A 19,472-nucleotide genomic window follows, 5' to 3' on the forward strand; every position below is an offset into this window, starting at 1 on the left:
ATTTCCTAGATGTTTTCAATTAATTCTCTATAAAGAGTTAGTTGGATTATTATTTTTTTTATCTTGTTCTCACAATTGGCTTAAATTGATGTTTCTACTGATGAGATGTTTTGTTTTTGTGGTGTGTTGAGTGGCTCTCTTTCGACATTTACAACCTTCTGGAGTTGAAGTATTGTGTGGGGAAAAGAGAGAGAAAGAGGGCAATTGTTCTTAACTCTCCTTCTCATTTGTCTATGTTTGTATTATTTAATGGGTCCCCAAACATCTACAAAAAAGTAATAATATATATATATATATATATATATATATATATATATATATATGAGTAAAGAGTAAAGACTTGGGGTTTTATTATCCAATCGCTATAGTAATTAATAAACAAAAGTTATATTTAAAAAATTACACTTTGTCTGTGGAGAATGCAGAAATGGTGGGTTTTGATACAATTTAGAGAAATCATTTACAGAGAAAACTCATGCTGGTGTATTGCATGAGTGAAAGGAGATTAAAAGAAAAAAAATGTTCGGGTTTAGTCAGTGTGGGAAAGAAACAAGTAATTAAAATCATTTTTGAAAAAAGGAAATGGAGGAAAGACTAACAGTCTTCTGGTATATCAATTTTCTTTTAATATCTATTATTAAGTTGTGTTTACAAGGTAAGAGAGTGAAGTTTTTATTTTTTCTTATACAGGGGGCGGTGGGGGAACGACCAAAGTTACTAAGGGAAACAAAAGACTACTTTTTATTTATATGTATACTTAGTTATTTATATTTTGTGTTTGTAGGCAAAGTATTTCAAAATACCCTCAAACGTTTCTCTGCTATTTACTTTGAAGGGTTTTCTTTTTCTTTGCTTGTGAATTTTTAGTGGATTCACGCGAAAATTAATGGTGCTAACGTCTCCTATTGCCAATGGGTGTTGTTTAAATACTTACATAGATCGAAGAAATTCATACTATGTTGATTTTGTTTTGTTTTGTATACCTTCTTGATGGGATACGATACCTGCTACTACGGTGTCTTAACCCACTGAGTATGTGACTTCGTTTTTATTATTATTATTATTATTATTATTATTATTATTATTATTATTATTATTATTATTATTATTATTATTATTATTATTATTATTATTATTATTATTATTATTATTATTATTATTATTATTATTATTATTATTATTATTATTATTTCTTTCGACGCAATACTCTAGTCCTCCTATATATTCGTATGATGTATGTGAGCAGGGATTGTTTTTTAAAATACAGTAAGGGTTTGTAGTGCCCCAGTGGGAGGATGCCGTTTATTTGTTTGTTTCTTTGTTTTTATTGTGGGATTCATGTCAAAACTATATCAAAGTAAAAATATATAAAAAACAGAAATAAGAGAATAACAGTTATCTGTTATATTTCCACTTTTTTTCTATTTTCTTTCTTCGTCACAGGATATTTGATTTTCTTTATTCCTTTTCTTCATTATTTGTAGGGTTCTTTCTTTATTTCAATCATTCATTTATTTTCTTAATTATATATATGTCCCCCTTTTCCAATGCCTATACACCTCTCTTCTTTCTCGTTTACTCTCTCCACAGACATTAAACTCTTTCCTTCTCTCTCTCTCTCTCTCTCTCTATATATATATATATATATATATATATATATATATTCATGTCTTCCTACCCTAATCAATCCACTGTAATGAGGGACGGACAAAATATGTCGTATGAAGAAAAAGCCACAAACATCCGCACTTCTCTACGCACACGCGCAGTTGTTGATTTAACACGACGTGGCCGCCGTTTATTTAGTTCGTTCAAATCCCCGCAAACCCGCCGTGCTCGACTGCAGTACAAGAGACGACACAATGAACGGGATGGACGATTATATTACTGCGACTACTGCGATCTCTTTGTGAGTAGTGCAGGGCGAAGTTGGCTGCAACACCTTCGAGGAGTGCGGCATATGGAATGTATGGAGATGTATTACACAATGGTGGCGAATATGGATTCAGCGTGGCTGGACGCCATTCGGGAAAATGTTAGGCAATCGCATGTGGAGTCGTATATACGTCAACATCAGAGGATTGCGGGAAAAGGCGCAGTGGTGCCCATACCGCCCATGATAACGGGATTTATGGGAACACGCGGCATTGTTGTTGGGGGAACACACAACGTTGTGCGTGGCCAGACGGCTGTAAACACTGTGGATCAGGGAGGAGTTGGTGTTGTTGTTGGCGATGATACTCTGAAGAGGAATAACTGTCATTGTAATAATAATATTAATATTAATAAGAATATCAATAAAGATAACAGTAATGTAGTAAATGGATCCCTGTCTGTGCGTGTGGGGGGGTTTCTTGTCGCGGAAGCCAAACCGCCGCTGATCACGATAAACGGGAAGAGTGTTCCACCAGTTCATCTAGAACAACAATTAGAGAGAAATAACAACAGCAAGGCAATAGAGGAGGGGAAAACACAGTAAATAAATAAATAAATATATATATATATATATATATATATATATTAGAGTTGTTGATATGTTTACCTTTGCTCTTATGTCGCTCTTTTTCTTTATCTGCTTTCTTATGAAGCGTTGTACTTCTTTTATTTATTTATTTATTTATTTATTATTATTATTATTATTATTATTGCTTTTTTTCTTGTTTATTACCGTCCCGTATTATTCTTTAATCCCTTGTCTATGGTGGGTGGTAACCGAAAATAAAGAAAAAAATATATCTGCATATAAATTATAAATATTTATATATATATATATATATATATATATATATATATATATATATATATATATATATATTAGGCGAATACTCAAAGAGAAAAGCAAAAGGAAAATAAACTAAAAGAGTTCAATGAGTGCTGGGAGTACTGAACGCCGGCAGCGCATCCGGGCGCAGCTGCGGGAGTTCTACGGTGATTCCACAGGAGGCCGCATGCCTTCCAATACACACAGTAATAGTGCTAGTAGTAATAATACTCTATGTACTACTACTACTGGTGGTAATCGTATTGCTGGTACTGTTAATAGACCGTATGGTATTCCACCAGAAATGGATCTTGACTCGGAGTTCTTTAACGTCAATCGCTACATCACAGATCTTCTCCGGCGTGAGAGTCTTAAAGGTCTTGTGGAGACCGACACCCAACTCCTACGCTCGGTTCGTCATTTAGATGGAGAACTGCAGGAGTTGGTGTATCGCAATTATGCTAAATTTATCTCCGCCACAGATACGATACGTGAGATGCGGGATAATATTACGGAAATGGATGCTAAACTACAGGCATTATCAAGTAATGTGGAAAATATTGATCAAGTATCAAAGAATATTAGTGATAAATTACAAACGCATCGTAGTCGTATTGAAGATATGATATCCACTAATCGAATGTTAAGGAAAGTGCAATTCCTTGTGGATCTGGCAGATACTATGCGACGACTCATGGATAAAGGAGAGTATACGACTTGTGTGAAGTATTGGGTTATTGGTGAAACGTTTCTTGAAAAATATGAAAATTTACCCAGTATAGCAAAGATTCATTCAGAGTGTAAAGTACTTGCTCAACAATTGTATAATAACCTACATGATATGGTATTTACAGCTTCATTAGATGATCCTGAGGCGATGGATGTTATACGTGGTGTTGTAGAGAATATGCGTCTTATGCGGGCCACATCTCTTTTTCCTAAAGAACTAAACACAGAAAAGAATATAAAGAGTGGAGATGAGGGAGACGCTGGACTTTCAATATTTGAAACAGATATTCTTAATACACTTATGAAGAATATAGGTACAAGTTTTACAGCAGGTGTTCAAGGGGTAAATAGTGCCATTCGAGCTGCTTTTGCGATTCCAAATTTTACCTCAATGGATATCATGCAAAGAGCGAATGTATTAAATGATGCAAACTTAAGAGAAGCATTAGCAGAATTAAAAAGTATATGTGCTTTATTCTATTCTAATAGTAAACGTGTATACAGTTTGTTTAGTCGTGAAGGTGATACAGTAGCATCATTACGTGTGGTAGAGGAAGTACAACCAGTCCTTATTGATATTATTACACTTATCACGAATCATTTAAGTGAACTTCTTATTGCTATTATAGAATCTGTTGGTAATGATGGTGAAAGTGCCATGCAAATGCCATCTTGTATTAAAAGTGCTTATGATATTATTTTTACCGCTTTAGCAAAGCATTTAAAATATTATTCTGGTACCTTAAAAACCCTAGGTGTGAATTATCTTGATAATGCTCATAGTCACCAAAGTCGACAGTATGGGGTATTAGTAGATCAGTCTGTATTGGAAGTATTTCAACGTCTATTAACGGTATTATATTCAAAACTTACAGAAGAAGGAGGAGGAGGAGGAAGAGTTGTATTAAGTTCCACTATTTCTAACTGCGATGCTGAAAAGAATGAACATTACAAGGCATTACTCTCCTTTGCGCTAACACGATTTGCCTTCAGTGGTGCCGCTACGAGTATGGATACAACCGGTATCACACATCTTATCAACACCGATACTCTCAAGTTGGTAGATGTGGCGGGAGTTCAAAAGCGCTCTAATACGATTGCCCGGTCTCTTGCCCACCGCGGTGTTATTCTCATTGGCCAATTACAACTCGCGTGGATTACAACAACGGCGTGTCCTGCAGACACCGTAGATCCCACTTCCACTGCGGCGGAAAACTATGGTGTTCCACTTTCTCTCTGTCGTCTTATACAGCAATTAGCTAAAATCTACACTATTCTCCGTGATGGGGTTCTGCCAGATGTAAGTACGGGAAAGGAAAGACCAATGAATAGTGTTCGCGGGGGATCAGTGCTGTTAACTTCCACTGCTGGTAGTGGAAGGAGTAGTGGTCGCGTGAGTTCAACGAAACTGACAGTGAACTTTACTCGGCAGAATGATCACACTCTGCAGAGTAGTGTTGATCGTATATTTTTAAAACAATCCCAACACTGTGCAACACTACGAACTTCTCCACGATTACTGCGAGCCGCCTCTGTGATGTCGGCGGTGATGGTTTATATTCTCAAGGGTTTGGTAGAATACGTACGGCAACAGACATTTACACGTCAGGGGTTTCAAACGGTACAGATAACTTGTACGTTTTTCCTCCACGTTTTAACACAGGCCTCAGCAGTCTCTTTATCATCGTCATCTTCCACTAATATGACGAACAACAGAAGAGGAGATGTCTCATCAACGACGATGGCGGATGATTGGATGAGTGAATGTGCAGAAGAAAGTATATCCAAGACTGTATCGTATCTTCTTAATGAATGTTGTACTTGTGCACATGAACGGTGTAAAGAAAAGGCCCCGCTAACGTCTGTAGTAATCGAAAAACTTCTCAAGTCTGCTCTAGAGAAAATGAAAGAGAAATCTCCCTCTACATAAAAGGGAATCACTGTATATCCTTTTCTTTTGGTTGACCGTGTTTTTGCTTTTCTTTTTCTTTCTTTCTTTGTGAGTGTGATCGAAGGTATTTTTTTTTTTTTTGCTTTCTTCGGCTTAGGAAACCTTTATGAATGCGTGATACACCTCCGTCTATTATTATTACTATTATTTAGTTATCTGATGTTTGCTTGTTGTTTTTGTTTTGTCTTGCTGAATCTGTGACTTCGTCTTTTCAATGCGTTTACTTTTGTTGTAATATCGATCAATTAATACAAAAACACAACAAATATTCTGAGGAAAAGAGGAAAAGTGCCACTGTAGGGGATATATACATAAATTAAAGGGAAAAAAAGGAAGAAAGAAAGAAAACGGAACAAGAGAAATAAAGAGCAATAATTAAGAAAAGAAAAGGAGAAAAATGTTCCGCCGTACACAACACTGTGCCATCTCACAATATAAATTTGGCCAACCGGCCCTAACGCAGGCCTTTGGTCCAATCCCACGTGAACGTAAAGAAGCAAAAGTGGGAAAGCTTACGGCCACCAAACTCACCAATGGCGTCCGAGTTGTGTCTCAAGACTTGGATGGTGCCCACAGTGTGTTTGGTGTGTATGTGGACGCTGGTCCAAAGTACGATCCACTTGGTTGTCCTGGTTTAAGTCATGTGATGCGTTATGCGATTCAAACCTCCAACATGGACAGTTCTCTCTTTCAGGTGGATCGCACTATGCGTTCCACCGGCACCGCCTACGGCCATGGTGAAATCAACAAACGTTATATCCACTGGAAGGCGGAGGGGCGTCGTGATATGTGGGAACGCCCATTTGCGATGATTGCCACCGGTGTGGTTGCCCCGCGCTTTCATGAAAGTGATTTGGAACGTTTTCGTGACACGATGGACAATCAACGGGAGGAATTGCGCTGGCAGCACCCACGCGAGTACTGCGTAGATGCACTGGAGACCGTTGCCTTCTTTAAAGAGCCGCTCGGGGCCCCGCGTATGGTGCCCCCCGCCGCTAACGATAGATGTAATCAAAAGGCACTTGTAGACCACTGGGCCACGTACTTTCATCCCAAGAATGTAACCGTGGCGGCTGTGAATATTCCACATGATGCGTTAATAGCAGCATATGAATCACTGCCGTTTCCACACTCGCCGGAGGCGCCACATCATGCGAAGTGTCAACAACCGAAATTCTCACACGCTAATGAGTCGACGCAGTTCTATCCTGGAAGACAGGAGGTGGCATTTGAGGATCGCGCCAAGGCGATGTGTACACTTCCAGACATGGATGAAGAAGTGATTGCCGCTATTGGTGCCCCAACGTTTGGAGTGGAAGATACCGTAAAGAAGTACGCCACTGCGCTGGTTGCACGTGAAGTGTATCAATCGGCTGTAGATCAAGCAATGCCACTCTCTTATAGTGCGGGATATGGTGTACAGACATTCTACCGTCCATACGCATCGACGGGTCTTATTGGTATCACACTGCGTGGATCCCCGGCGGAGGTGCCTAAACTCTTAGAAACTGCAACCAGCTGTTTCCCAACATGTGTTTCCAGTGAAGCTGCGGCGGCTGGACGTGCACGGGCGAAGATGTTATTTACACGCAATCATCTTGAAATGCTTCGTGATTACTGCGATTTTATCGCCACCTCAACGGCGGAACCTACACAGGTGTTGGAGGCTATTAACAGTGTAACTCAGAGCGAGGTGGAGGCGGCATTGGCGGCGGCGAGTGCAGTGGCTCCTGCTGTATTTGTTACAGGTTCCACGTTTACATTTCCAAAGGTTAGTAGTCTTAAAAAGGTGAAGTAAATGAACGAATGGAATAAAAAAAAAAAGATGAAAGAAGAAAAAGGAAACGAAGAAGAGCAGAGAGGCTATTACCTGTAGTTAGAAAAGGGGGGAGATTGGGTGGAATCGGTATATTCTAGGATGATGAAGGCTGATGTTTGAATTCTAAGCTAGATGAAGTGTGTGAGTGGAGTTGAGGGTGGGGAGACTTCTATGAATGGGGGAAAACAAAAAAAAACATATAAGTGGGATGAATGGTGTGAATGGGTCTTACTTTCTCTCTCCTTCTTTCACTTTTTTTCTTTCTGTGTGTGTGTACGTGTGTATGGAGAGTGGTGTAGTTAGGAAATTAACAACACTGTTTTGTGTCTGTTGATAGTGCTGATAGTGTGTGTTAGTGTGGTTTGTTTATCCATTTTGTGGTTATTGGAGTTATATATATATATATGGTTTTGTTTTGTTTTTTCCCCAACTGTTGCGTTTGGAGAAGAAACTGGAAAGGAATCACAATGAGGAAGAATTAATTGGACAAACTACACCAAAATACCCCCTGTAGCAACAAAAATTATAAAAAAAAACAGAACCATGACAGGGAATATTTTGTTTGCATTTCTCTCTCTCTCTCTCTGTGTGTGTGTATTATTGCTGTTGTTTGTTCTTATCTATCTTACTATTTAAGTTTTTTTTCCTTCTTTTAAGTGTTTATTTGTTATTAGGGATTAGGTACTGTTAGTGGAGATATCTTCCATAATGACTGCATACTATAGAGTGATACGTACGTGCAGTAGACATACTTTACTATGTGAGCCCAATATATGTGGAGGGTTGACATTATGGGCAGCACGTCGGGAATGCTCTTCACAGAAGAATTACACTCCTCCTTTTAATAGTAATAATAGAAATAAAAAGAATGATCAAAAGAGTCCCATGGATGATGGTATAACACATATTTCCCGTGATAATAGCTTAACAAGTGCGAGTCTCCTAACATTAGATGGACTCCACCATTACCGTGATATTTATATTCAACCACTATTACAAAAGAAACGCACAGAACTGCAGCGATTAACGGCGAAAACACAAATGTGTGAAGTGGCCGCAGAACGTTATGCCGATCGTTATACCGTATTCATATTTCTATTATTCACCACACAAACCCTCATTCTCTTCTATTGGGTGTATGTACGCTTTGATTGGGATCTGGTGGAGCCCATCACATATCTCCTGAGCTACGCCGGTGTGTGGGCCGGTATTGCCTATTACAGTGCGATGCGGCAAGAACTCACTTATTTGACTTTTCGTCAGATGTTAATAGCGCGATGTCGTCATCGATTATGGCGTAAACACAATATTGATATGAAATTGCATGATAAATTGCAGGCGGAGGTACAGCTCTTGGGACGTTGGTCAGAGAGTCTTGAAGGTCTTTAAGGGTATATTAGCAACTATTCTTACTTATATATCTCTGTCTATAAATATTATGTTTGTTGTACTTTTTTGCTCTTATATATATATATATATATATATATATATATTTCCTTGCTTGTTTGTATTGTTCCAATTTACTTATTTCTTTTCCTCCCTGATATCCTTTATGCCCTCTCTTTCGTTGTGTACGTATGTCTCCCCCATCACATAAAAGGAGAAAGAGATATCAATGACCCTTGTTAGCGTATATCGAGTTCAATTGTCTCCCTTTATATGTATTACTGCTATCTATTTATTTATTCTGATTGTTATCCCTCTGTCTCTCTCTGTTTATAGGTAAAGGCATTCTCTAATTTTCAATTCACATACTCACGATTAGTCACAGCTAAAAGAAGGAAAAGAAATAGAGAAGATAGGGGAAATTTCTATTTGAAAGAAAGGAGGAAAAAACGGAAAGCGGAAAAACAAACAAAAACACACAAAAATAAAAAGAAAGAAGGAAAAAAGGAAAGGAGAGTCTCTAATAGATTGCACAGATCCCAAATAAATATGAGTGTAGAGGAGGAATACCGTCTCACTGTACAACTGCAGCGCAATGAATTGCAAATCCTCCAACGACGATGCAATGAACTCCTGCACGAGCGAAGTATGATGAAGGCCGCAACCGCAGAAGATGTGCGTATGTTTTGTCTAAACTACCAACAAGAACAACTCCAAAAACAAAAACAACAACCACAGACAAACATATCACTAACATCAGCAACAGGAACAGGAACCGAAGGCGTACCCGGGCGATCTCCATTGGTTTCCTCCGCCGATTCTATTCCCATCACGGCTATAATAGAGTTCCTGCACCAGTACAGTTCCGGCATGGTGCCGCTCTCGCTCTGCACCCGCCGCAAGCGATCACGGGAGACGATGGGCGGGGGACGACTAACAAGTGCACTTTCTCAACAGCGATTAGTTCAACGCGTGGTGGCTCGACAACGTCTGCGATTGCGGGAAGATGATTTAGAGGAACTACAACAAGGGAAAGAGCTACAACAACTCCAACAAGGACAAAATGCGTAGTGTGTGTGTGTGTATTGCGAATTGGGGTGGGAGTAGTTTTATCCCTTATGCAGTGTTGCAGATGTATGTCTGGATATTTAATAGTAATTAGAAATTCGATAGACTCTCAGAGATTTTGGAATGGAGGAAAAAAGAAAAGGAAAGAAAAGAAAAAGTTCCATATGGTGTGGTTGGGTGAACAGGAAGAAGAATATAGTACGTTGGGAAAGGGAACTGTAATATCTCATCTTCACACTGACGTTGAACGGTTGCGTTGTTCTTTTTGTTTGTTTGTTTTTCTGGATTTTTTTCGTTGTAAATCAGTTGTTCTTTTCTTTCTCTCCGCGTGAGTTTCCATTTTTTTTTTTTTTTTTCTACTTCCCCTTCCCTCCTATAATATAATTTATATATGTATCTGCGTTAATTATTCAATCCTTCTAGTCTGCATCTGCCAGTCATGGTGGATCTACATATATTTATATGTATGACTTTATACCTTTTTCTCCTTCTCTTTTATTGTCTCTCTCTCTCTCCCATACACACACTATCAGGGTGTGAGGGACGTCTACAACCACAACTACAAGAAGAAAAGGTAAAGAGAAAGGGTTATTATTATTATTATTATTATTATTATTATTATTATTATTATTATTATTATTATTATTATTATTTCACGTATTCTGTTCAATCCATCATGCCAGCGGGTGGGGCTTGGGAGGTTGTTGTCGACAAAGCCGTGTTGGAAGTAGTGAAGTACCTTGCCTGCACAACCACGCCGTTTCTACAGCACACAAACACCGCAGAGCGAATGCTCACTCTACTCGATAATAGCACTATGCGGGATCTTCTCGTGGAGCGTAATCATGGTGGATTATGTGGTATGTTGGGGTGCGCAGGTACGCCACAGTGTAGAAACAACAAAACAGTGGAAGGGAAGGAAGATTCGAACACTAATATGAACAATACTAATAATAATAATAATAATAATAATAATAATAATAATAATAGTAGTAGTAATAATAATCATAATAATAATTGGAATATGGATTGTGATGTGTATAATGGATGTGAGGAAGATGATGGCAGTGCGGTAAATAGTGAGGAGGACGATCCCGAAGTGACGGAGGCGTTTCGCAAGTATGAAAAGTACCGTGAACAACAAGCGGGACTAATGTGTACTACAAATATAAAAGAAGGAGAAAATAACATGGCTCCTTTTCGCGGTGTACAGTTTATAGATCGCTTCTGTTCTCCAGCCTGTGCGGTACAATTTAAAGAGTTGTTGGATAAACTCCCCACATCGCTGGTGTATGAACGGACGGAGGTTTTACAGGCGATAGCGGCTTTATTTCCAAATATGAGTCTCGCCGCACTGCAGCGATTGGCGGGGGCGGAGTCTACCGTAGTCGCCGATATTCAAGAAAGAAAAAAGAAACAAGGAGAACCAGAGGGAAAAGAAAAAGTATCTAATTCTAATTTTAATTCTAATTCTAATCATCATACGATTGGAACTGTACTGAACACGGCATCAGAGAATGTACGTGAAGTATTAGAAGGGATTCAAAGCGTGGGATGGGCGTGGGAGCGGGCAATGCGGGAATCCACAGTTGTGAGTAGTCGCCATCACGGAAGAGAACCGTTGCTTTCCATGCCACTAATGGCATATGACTTCTTTCTGACAATATCAACACCAAAAACGAAATTACTGTTCGCGAGATTGTGCCACACGAATAATAATAGTAATAATCACAATAGTATTTGTGTAAAGGGTGAAGGTAATTTATACACACAATGTATGCAGCCAATCCGTGAGAAGTGCATACAGAGCGTAAAACGGCAGTCGTTATTGGTAGAAACGGAAGAGAAGATCCCTTGTGTAAATCCAGTGCAGCAGCAGGAGCGACTTTCTCTCTTTGCCACTCACATGTTCTCTCCTAACACCACCGCAGCTCTCTCACGTCTCCTCTTATACGATGAATCAACACTTTTACATGTGTGGAGTGTCTGGCAGAATGAGGGACTTCTCACAAGTCTGCAGTTTCCATTTCCCCTGCCGAGTGCTGTAACGGCGGGGAGTACATCGGCGTTGGGTGTATTTATCGCTATTGTGATGGCAGCAACCGGTGGTATTTGTACACCGCAGGGATGGAGTGAATGGCAACAGCGTGATAATGCATTAGAGGAATTACTGCGTGTATTGCAAGTAACGCAAGAGGAGTTTGTGGCCTGTGTGCGGGCACTCGTGTTGGAATAAATACAATATATCACATTAAAAGAAAGAAGGCGGAGGAAAAGAAAAGAAATTTAAAAAAAAAGTGTGTGTATGTGTGTTTGTTTGTAGTGTTGATAAATGTGGTGGTTAAATGTGATATGGACTTTATTTTGTATTTTTCTTTTTTTCTTTCTTTCTTTCTTTCTTTCTTCTTATTTTTATTTCTATTTGTTGTTGTTGTTGTTTGTGTTTTTAAGTGAACCATTTTTTTTTTTTGCGTAACTTCTACTTGTACAACGCACAGATACTAATACAGTTCACTACACGATAAGGAAGGAAAAAAAAAGAAAGAAATAAAAAGCCAAAATAAAACATTTTAAGAAACAAGAAAAAAACCCCACAAAGAAAAAAAAAAAAGAAAATAAAATCGATAGACCAATAAACCAAGAAACAAACACAAAAACAAAGAACCAAAGCCTTCTACCAATGTTCCATAACAGTTATCAATCTGGCTTTCTCTCTATTCTCTACAGTATTGGTTCCCGCCCACTGCAGATATGGGACACGCAGGTGCGGAATGGCCACGTGAAGCGCATCACCGATGAAGATATTCAATCCTCCGTCCTGGAGGTGGTCGGCAGTAATGTCAGCACGTGTTACATCACCTGCCCGGCCGATCCAAAGAAGACACTCGGCATCAAACTCCCTTTTCTCGTGATGATCATTAAAAACCTCAAGCGGTACTTCTCCTTTGAAGTGACAATTCTCGACGATAAAGGCATCCGCCGCCGGTTCCGTGCCTCTAACTATCAAAGCACCACCCGCGTGAAGCCCTTCACCTGCACAATGCCCATGCGGCTGGACGAGGGGTGGAATCAAATTCAGTTCAACTTAGCGGACTTCACCCGGCGGGCGTATGGGACGAATTATCTCGAAACTCTGCGGGTGCAATTGCATGCGAACTGCCGGGTGCGGCGGCTGTACTTCAGTGATCGCCTCTACTCGGAGGAGGAACTCCCACCGGAGTTTAAACTCTTTTTGCCCATCTCTCAACAACAGCAGCAGGAACAGCAGCAGCAGCAACAACAACAACAACATAAACAACAAGTGCAACAACAACAGCAACAAAAAGTGGAGGAAACGGGGGAACAGGAAGAATCGTCTGAGGCCAAACAACAGCCGCCACCACAGCCTGTAGAGGCAGTATAGAGATCTCATTGAAAAGTATATGATCTTCATATATATATATGATACGGTTACTAATTGTGTGAGATAGAGAAAGAGAGAGTGTGTGTTTGTGAAAGGGAAGGTCAAGGGGGAAAAGAAAGAATGGAAATAATGACTACCCCTTGGTTCACATTCCACTCTTGTTATTCTTTTCGTTGTTGTTGTTTTTTTGTTTTTGTCTTATTGTTTTTGTGCGGTTTTTGTTTTCTCTCTTTTTCTTTTTTTTTACCGCTTTCAAGATCAGCTGTTATCGTTTAACACGTACACGCGTATCCAGGAAACACCCATACTCGTTTTTTTTTTCTTTTTTTTCGTCCCATTCGCAAATTTAATATGTTTCTCTTTATCCCTCTCGTTTACTCTGTGCATTAAAAAAAAAAGAATGAATGCAAGAGAAGAATGAATGAATGGGTAGAGAAAATGCAAAAAAATAATAAAGAAAAAACAAGAGAATGATAAATCTTTAAGGGTAGTAAAAAAAAAAAGCGCAGAGGTAATGAGGAGGAAAGGAATAAAAGAAAGTATGTGTGGTGGGTCTCAGGGAAAGAAAGAAAAAAGAGAAAACAAAAATGAAAGGAAATGATGCTCTGAAGAGAGATTATAGAGAAAAGAAGAAGAACTATAACAAAAAGAAAGTCAAAAAAGAAAAAGAGACAAGAGCGATGAAGAAAACGCCATGTAACGATTCAGTTGGTATATACACAGACGCACACACACTCCCTCTCTGTCTCTCACATAATGAGAAGGGAAAAGAAAAAAGAAAAAGTAAAAAGAACAAACTTGCAATTGCACGCACATACACGTAAACGTACATGTGCACATATACATTGCATACACACGCACAAATAGACACAAGTGCGAGTATGGTGTTTGCTGATGATGATATACTATTGAAGAAAAAGAATATACACAGAAATATATATATATATATATATATATATATATAGAGAGAGAGAGAGAGTAAAATTGTGTTCAAATGTCTCTTCTATGCCTATTGTGTACTTGTGGTAGTCTAGAAAGAGATTTTTGAATTCTTTGTTGTTGTTGTTGTTTTTATGAGTTTTCTTCGAATATCATTCTGTTTTATTTTTCTCTCTGTTTCAGCAACAAGAAAAGACGTAGAGGTGTATATGTGCTATCTATGGTATTTATGTAATATATGTATGTATGTATGTACGTATGTGTGAATTAGAGTGAGAGATGGTAGAGCTGCCTCTCTTATGGATGATGTGTTGTCTATTTTCTTTTTTTATATTCTTGTTTTTTGTTGTTTTTTTTTTTTTTGGTTGATCTATGTATAAAGAAGAACAAGAAAAAAAACACCGCAACACAAATACAACCAACATTTTGATTAAAATTTATGCAATCAGTTCCTGTGTTTGTGTATGTGTGTGTGTGTGTATGTGTTTGAAGAATTGAATACAGCTATGGGAACAGGAGTGAGGAAGAATGACCGAAGTTAAAATTTCCAAACAAAAAAGATGTGATATATATATTTGTTATATGAATCTTTTTTCTTTTTTCGCTTTTCTTCTTTGCGTTCTCTTTCTCTCCCTCTCTCATTATAGCCGAGTAGACATTGATTTTCTTCTCGTAAACAACTCCAGGAGTAGCGGTATCCTTACCAGGGTCATATATATATATATATATATATATATATATATATATATATATATATATATATATACCCATATATAGAACGACTCCCCACTCCCATCACACACCAACATAGAAATAAAGAAAGAAAAAAAAACCCCAAAACACACCTCACATATACGCACTCTCTCATTATTATTATTATTATTATTATTATTATTATTATTATTATTATGTCTATTCGTACGGTGCCGCACCCCAGCGGTGTGCCCGTGCGCTTTGACTGCCGCTGGCACCAATACACCGCCGGCCGGCCGCCGACTGCCCTGCGGCCCGTTTCCCGCCTGCTGGACCGCCACTTCCCGTTCGACGAGCCGCGGGTGGTGGCGGCGGTGGCCCGCAAGTCCGGAATTCCGCCGGCGGAGGTGCGGGCCGCGTGGGGCCGGCAGGCGCTGCTGGGGAAGAACATCCACGAGTACATTGAGAACACCCTGCAGGGACTCCCACCGCCCACCTGGACACTGCTCGTGAAGCGACAGCAGCAGAGGATGGAGAGGGAGGGGGGACGGAAGAGGGAAAGTGAGAAGAAAAAGAAAAAGGGGAGTAAGGCGGAGGAGACGGATGATGCGGAGGGGAAAAAGGCAGTAGGAACAGAAGAGTCTATTGAAAAAGCCATGCTGCATGGGGAAGAGGCCGCCTATATGGTGGTGGCAGATCGTGTGGTAGACACAATCACGAAGAATTATGATATTATTGCGGTTGAACAGGTGATTGCAAGCCCATCGTGGGGAATAGCTGGTACAGTTGACTTTATTGCTCGTAATAAACGAACACATAAACTTTTAATTGGTGACTGGAAGACGAGTGGAAGTGTTGTGAGCGCTTTTCGCTTTGGTTCCTTTGAGACTCCCTGTACTGGATGTCTTTTGCATCTCCCTAACAGTAAATTCTATCGTTATGCGATGCAGGTAATTATATACGGTGAAATACTTAAACGAGAGAAATATTTTACAAACGGATTCTTTGGACAGCAGGTGAAACCCATTAGTAAAGCTCTTTCAGAGATTAATGTGAATCCACGCGATATACATGAGGCATTAGAGTATGGCATTGTCCAACTCTCAAAGAATGAAGAAGGTGAAGTGTGTGCGGAGTTTAAAAGGGTAACAGAAAGTACAGTATTACCAGTTGATGCAGAGGATCTTACATTTCGAGAACTCTTGAAGAATGTTATGACAGCTTAGATTGAATTCCTCTGGACAGAGTTACTTTTTTCTGTTTCTGATATCTAAGGGGTAACAAGAAGAAGAAAAGGGGTACATTTATCTCTTTTTTTTGCAGTTATTATTATTATTATTATTATTATTATTATTATTATTATTATTATTATTATTATTCGGACTCATTATTCCCCTTTTATGCCGGGAACTCTTTCTATCTATTTGTGTGTGTGTGTGTGTGTCCAGGATATGAACAGATTAGAATGACTGTGGCACATATATATATATATATATATATATCTAGAAATACATAAATACATAGACGCACATAAACACAGTTGACTCTCCGTTTGGTGCGTTGTATTTCACAAACCACCACAAACACAGTCATCTAAGTATGTTTTGTTTTATCTCCTTGTTTAAGTGTGCTTCCCATCATTGTGGATGGTGTATAGCAGTTTATTATTCTTCTTGTTCTTGTCGTTCTTACTATTATTTGGATTCATCACTTATTTATTTATTTATTGCGGTTTGGTGGGGTATTATTTTGTTTTTTTATTTATCTATGTATGTATTTCTACTCTTCCTTATCTGAAAAATTAGAATGCCATAAGACCAGAAAAAAAAGAAAGGATTGGCATAAAAGCGAGTGAAGGAAGAAAGAAAGAGACTCTAAAAGAGTCAAACACAACACAAAAGAAAAAAAACAAGAAAAAAGCGGCGGTAATATATCTACTGTGGCATTAATGGGTGCATCAAATTCGAAGAGCACTGTACATCAAAATTTGAAAGCGCAGAACTCAACTAGACAAAAAACACGAGTTAATTCTGAAAAGACATGCACTCAGGCGCAAAGTTTAATTTTCACTTCATCGCTTGACTCTCGTGGATCACAAGAACTATCGGAAAAAACAGAGAAAGTAAGGGGAAATAGTGATCATATTACACATCTCATTAATAGTAATAGTAAAAATGAGAGAAGTGAACCCTTTGCGGTATCACGACGAAAAAACCAACATGAAGAGGATCCATTGTGGTCCTATGGCAGTAGTCATGATGATAACAATAGTAATAACATTAATAATGCGTCTAGAAGTATAACTGTAGTCTCTGGTGCGACGAATAGTATTACCGCACCACGATCACCGCTCTCACCATCTATAAAACCACGACCATCATCACCTATACCAATGTACACATCTCAACTAGTACCAAACACACCATCTACACCTGCCTTGTTATCGTACCGTCTGCATTCGTTCTCTTCAAAAGATGGAATATTTTTTCAGAGTTCACCAGAGTCAAATATATCCAGGTCTAGTCCATTACCTATTCATACACGATTTTTAGAAATCAATGGATATCCTGCTGGGTTGGAGAACTATGGTAACACATGTTATTGTAATGCGGTTGTGCAACTTCTCTACCATTGTACCCCACTGCGATTACGACTTCTTGAGTTACATGAAATATTATCGCGGGGAAAAGTACTTGCCGGTCTAGAGGAAAATTCTGTATTAAGAACTTTAATTGATATATTTGCCAAGATGCACAAGGCAAGTAATAGTAAGAAGATGCGAAAGGATGTTATTTCACCAAAACCGCTCCTCTCTTGTGTAAAAAGTCTCAATGCAACATTTAATAATGATTTTCAACATGACGCCCATGAGTTTGCAATGTTCGTACTCGGTAGCATGATTGATGTAGAAACACACATGATGGAAGATGAGAAAAATCTTAACCTTTTTTTCGATCTAAAGAATAATAATAGTAATAAAAACCTTAAATGGTCAGAGAAGTGGCGACGGGGATGGAAGGACAATAGTGGTTTAACCCCAACCTCATTTGATGCCACGGGTTTTCAAAAGGGAAATGTGGAACTTCCACTTGCGTTGCGAGGAACAGAGGCGAATGTCAATCGTCTTACAAGTTCCTATTCTCTTAATACTTCGCAGGAACGGCGTAATTCCGCCAAAACACTAACAACAACAACAACAACAACAACAAATACAAATACAAGTAAAACAGTTGTTTCACCCGCCTCACCACTGCAGGTGATATTTTGTGGTCAATTCGCCTCATTAATGGCGTGTTTGGAGTGTGAGCGGGTTACGATGCAGCGGGAACCGTTTTTAGATCTCAGTCTTGATATTGAACAGGGATCATCACTGCAGCGGTGTGTGGCGAAGTTTGGAGAAGCGGAATTGTTTCACGGCGATAATAAATTGTACTGTAATCACTGTAAGAAACGTGTGGTGGCGCAGAAAATGATTCGTGTACACCGTCTCCCAGAGTATGCGTTATTGGTGCATTTAAAACGGTTTCAATATGATGAAAAAGCGGGTATAATGAGAAAGAAGAGTGTGCATGTCGCTCTTCCACGTGAAATTGACTTGATGGAGTATGAACCATACAATGATGATGATGATAAAGAAGGGGAGGATAATAGAGAAGATGAGATGCATAGTAATAATACGAATGATGATGATATAAATGCTACTAGTACTAGTAATCACCATAATAATAATATTGATGAGGCCGCAGTGAAGGATAATAATACTACGCATAATGATATTAATGAAAACCCCATCACAAACACCCAAAATAAGCGAAAGAGGGATAATAATAATGATAATAATAATGATAATAATAATAATAATAATAATAATAATAATAATAATAATAATAATAATAATAATAATACAGAGACCAGCACACCGCAGCCTTCTGCACGTCTCTTACAAAAGTTAAATGGAATGGTTCACCGAAAAGGACGGTTTGCGCTCAGTGGCTTCGTCACCCACACCGGCGAGGGGCCAAATCTCGGGCATTACTTCACTTGTGTGCGGCATGGAGCGCAGTGGCGGCGCTTTGATGATATGACGGTGTCTCAACTCTCAGAGAATGAGGTGCGGCAGTATTGGGGTGTGCCTATTCCAGTTAGTGGTTTAAGTACATCCACATCCTATATATTACTGTACGAACGTGTTGCGTGAGCCGTTCTTTTCTTTTTTTTCTTGTTTATTTTTTTTTTCTTCACTTTTGATCTCAGATATTATACCTGGTTGTATGTATTTTGTGCAGAAATAGCACGAGAGAGATAAATAGAGAGAATGATAACAGTTGGAGAAATCGTGTAAAGGGATTATTTAGAGAAGTGCCATTATGATAAGAGAAGAGAAAAAAACGAGTCGGGTGAGTGCTAAAACAGAAAAGAAAAGTTCTTGCTTTTTTATATAATCACTTTGTTTTCTTTTTTCCTTTTTGTTTTGTTTTGTTTTTCCTTTTGAAGAAGGGGAGACGTAAACCTATATGTTTCCTGTACATAATTTATGCGAGTCAGTTATTGAATTGGAGTAAAGGAGTTATTTATTTATTTCTTTTTTGTTAATACACACATCAACCTAAAAACGTTGTGTTAACGGCACTTCCATCGTGATATGCTCACTGTATTCTCTTATTTTGAATTGTTATCTATCTATTACTAGATTCCTCCCTTTCTCTCTCTCTGTTATATTATT

General features: G+C 38.7%; 9 protein-coding genes across 9 annotated transcripts; all 9 read left to right on the top strand.

The window, feature by feature from the left end:
- Positions 1–1,666: 1,666 nt before the first annotated feature.
- LSM04_000652 (U1-C) lies at positions 1,667–2,479 on the top strand (the record flags this gene model as incomplete). Its single annotated transcript, XM_067329880.1, has 1 exon — positions 1,667–2,479. The coding sequence occupies one exon, from the start codon at positions 1,667–1,669 to the stop codon at positions 2,477–2,479; it is 813 nt and encodes a 270-aa protein (XP_067191092.1).
- Positions 2,480–2,867: 388 nt separating this feature from the next.
- LSM04_006701 (uncharacterized protein) lies at positions 2,868–5,420 on the top strand (the record flags this gene model as incomplete). Its single annotated transcript, XM_067329881.1, has 1 exon — positions 2,868–5,420. The coding sequence occupies one exon, from the start codon at positions 2,868–2,870 to the stop codon at positions 5,418–5,420; it is 2,553 nt and encodes an 850-aa protein (XP_067191249.1).
- Positions 5,421–5,838: 418 nt separating this feature from the next.
- On the top strand, positions 5,839–7,239 carry LSM04_006818 (Peptidase M16; the record flags this gene model as incomplete). Its single annotated transcript, XM_067329882.1, has 1 exon — positions 5,839–7,239. One exon carries the CDS (start codon positions 5,839–5,841, stop codon positions 7,237–7,239), a length of 1,401 nt encoding a protein of 466 aa, XP_067191253.1.
- A 729-nt stretch (positions 7,240–7,968) lies between these two features.
- LSM04_002947 (Calcium uniporter protein) lies at positions 7,969–8,649 on the top strand (the record flags this gene model as incomplete). The annotated part of the gene is made up of 1 exon (XM_067329883.1): positions 7,969–8,649. One exon carries the CDS (start codon positions 7,969–7,971, stop codon positions 8,647–8,649), a length of 681 nt encoding a protein of 226 aa, XP_067191138.1.
- A 546-nt stretch (positions 8,650–9,195) lies between these two features.
- Positions 9,196–9,717, top strand: LSM04_005695 (uncharacterized protein; the record flags this gene model as incomplete). Its single annotated transcript, XM_067329884.1, has 1 exon — positions 9,196–9,717. The coding sequence occupies one exon, from the start codon at positions 9,196–9,198 to the stop codon at positions 9,715–9,717; it is 522 nt and encodes a 173-aa protein (XP_067191225.1).
- A 673-nt stretch (positions 9,718–10,390) lies between these two features.
- On the top strand, positions 10,391–11,950 carry LSM04_009136 (Rtr1/RPAP2 domain; the record flags this gene model as incomplete). The annotated part of the gene is made up of 1 exon (XM_067329885.1): positions 10,391–11,950. One exon carries the CDS (start codon positions 10,391–10,393, stop codon positions 11,948–11,950), a length of 1,560 nt encoding a protein of 519 aa, XP_067191313.1.
- Positions 11,951–12,394: 444 nt separating this feature from the next.
- On the top strand, positions 12,395–13,117 carry LSM04_003820 (CFA20 domain; the record flags this gene model as incomplete). Its single annotated transcript, XM_067329886.1, has 1 exon — positions 12,395–13,117. One exon carries the CDS (start codon positions 12,395–12,397, stop codon positions 13,115–13,117), a length of 723 nt encoding a protein of 240 aa, XP_067191160.1.
- A 1,847-nt stretch (positions 13,118–14,964) lies between these two features.
- LSM04_002144 (uncharacterized protein) lies at positions 14,965–15,975 on the top strand (the record flags this gene model as incomplete). Its single annotated transcript, XM_067329887.1, has 1 exon — positions 14,965–15,975. The coding sequence occupies one exon, from the start codon at positions 14,965–14,967 to the stop codon at positions 15,973–15,975; it is 1,011 nt and encodes a 336-aa protein (XP_067191124.1).
- Positions 15,976–16,697: 722 nt separating this feature from the next.
- LSM04_005621 (Peptidase C19) lies at positions 16,698–18,947 on the top strand (the record flags this gene model as incomplete). The annotated part of the gene is made up of 1 exon (XM_067329889.1): positions 16,698–18,947. One exon carries the CDS (start codon positions 16,698–16,700, stop codon positions 18,945–18,947), a length of 2,250 nt encoding a protein of 749 aa, XP_067191222.1.
- Between the last annotated feature and the right edge of the window lie 525 nt (positions 18,948–19,472).

This window comes from Trypanosoma melophagium, assembly GCF_022059095.1.
Source record: "Trypanosoma melophagium isolate St. Kilda chromosome Unknown ctg24segment1, whole genome shotgun sequence".
Taxonomy (NCBI): domain Eukaryota; phylum Euglenozoa; class Kinetoplastea; order Trypanosomatida; family Trypanosomatidae; genus Trypanosoma; species Trypanosoma melophagium.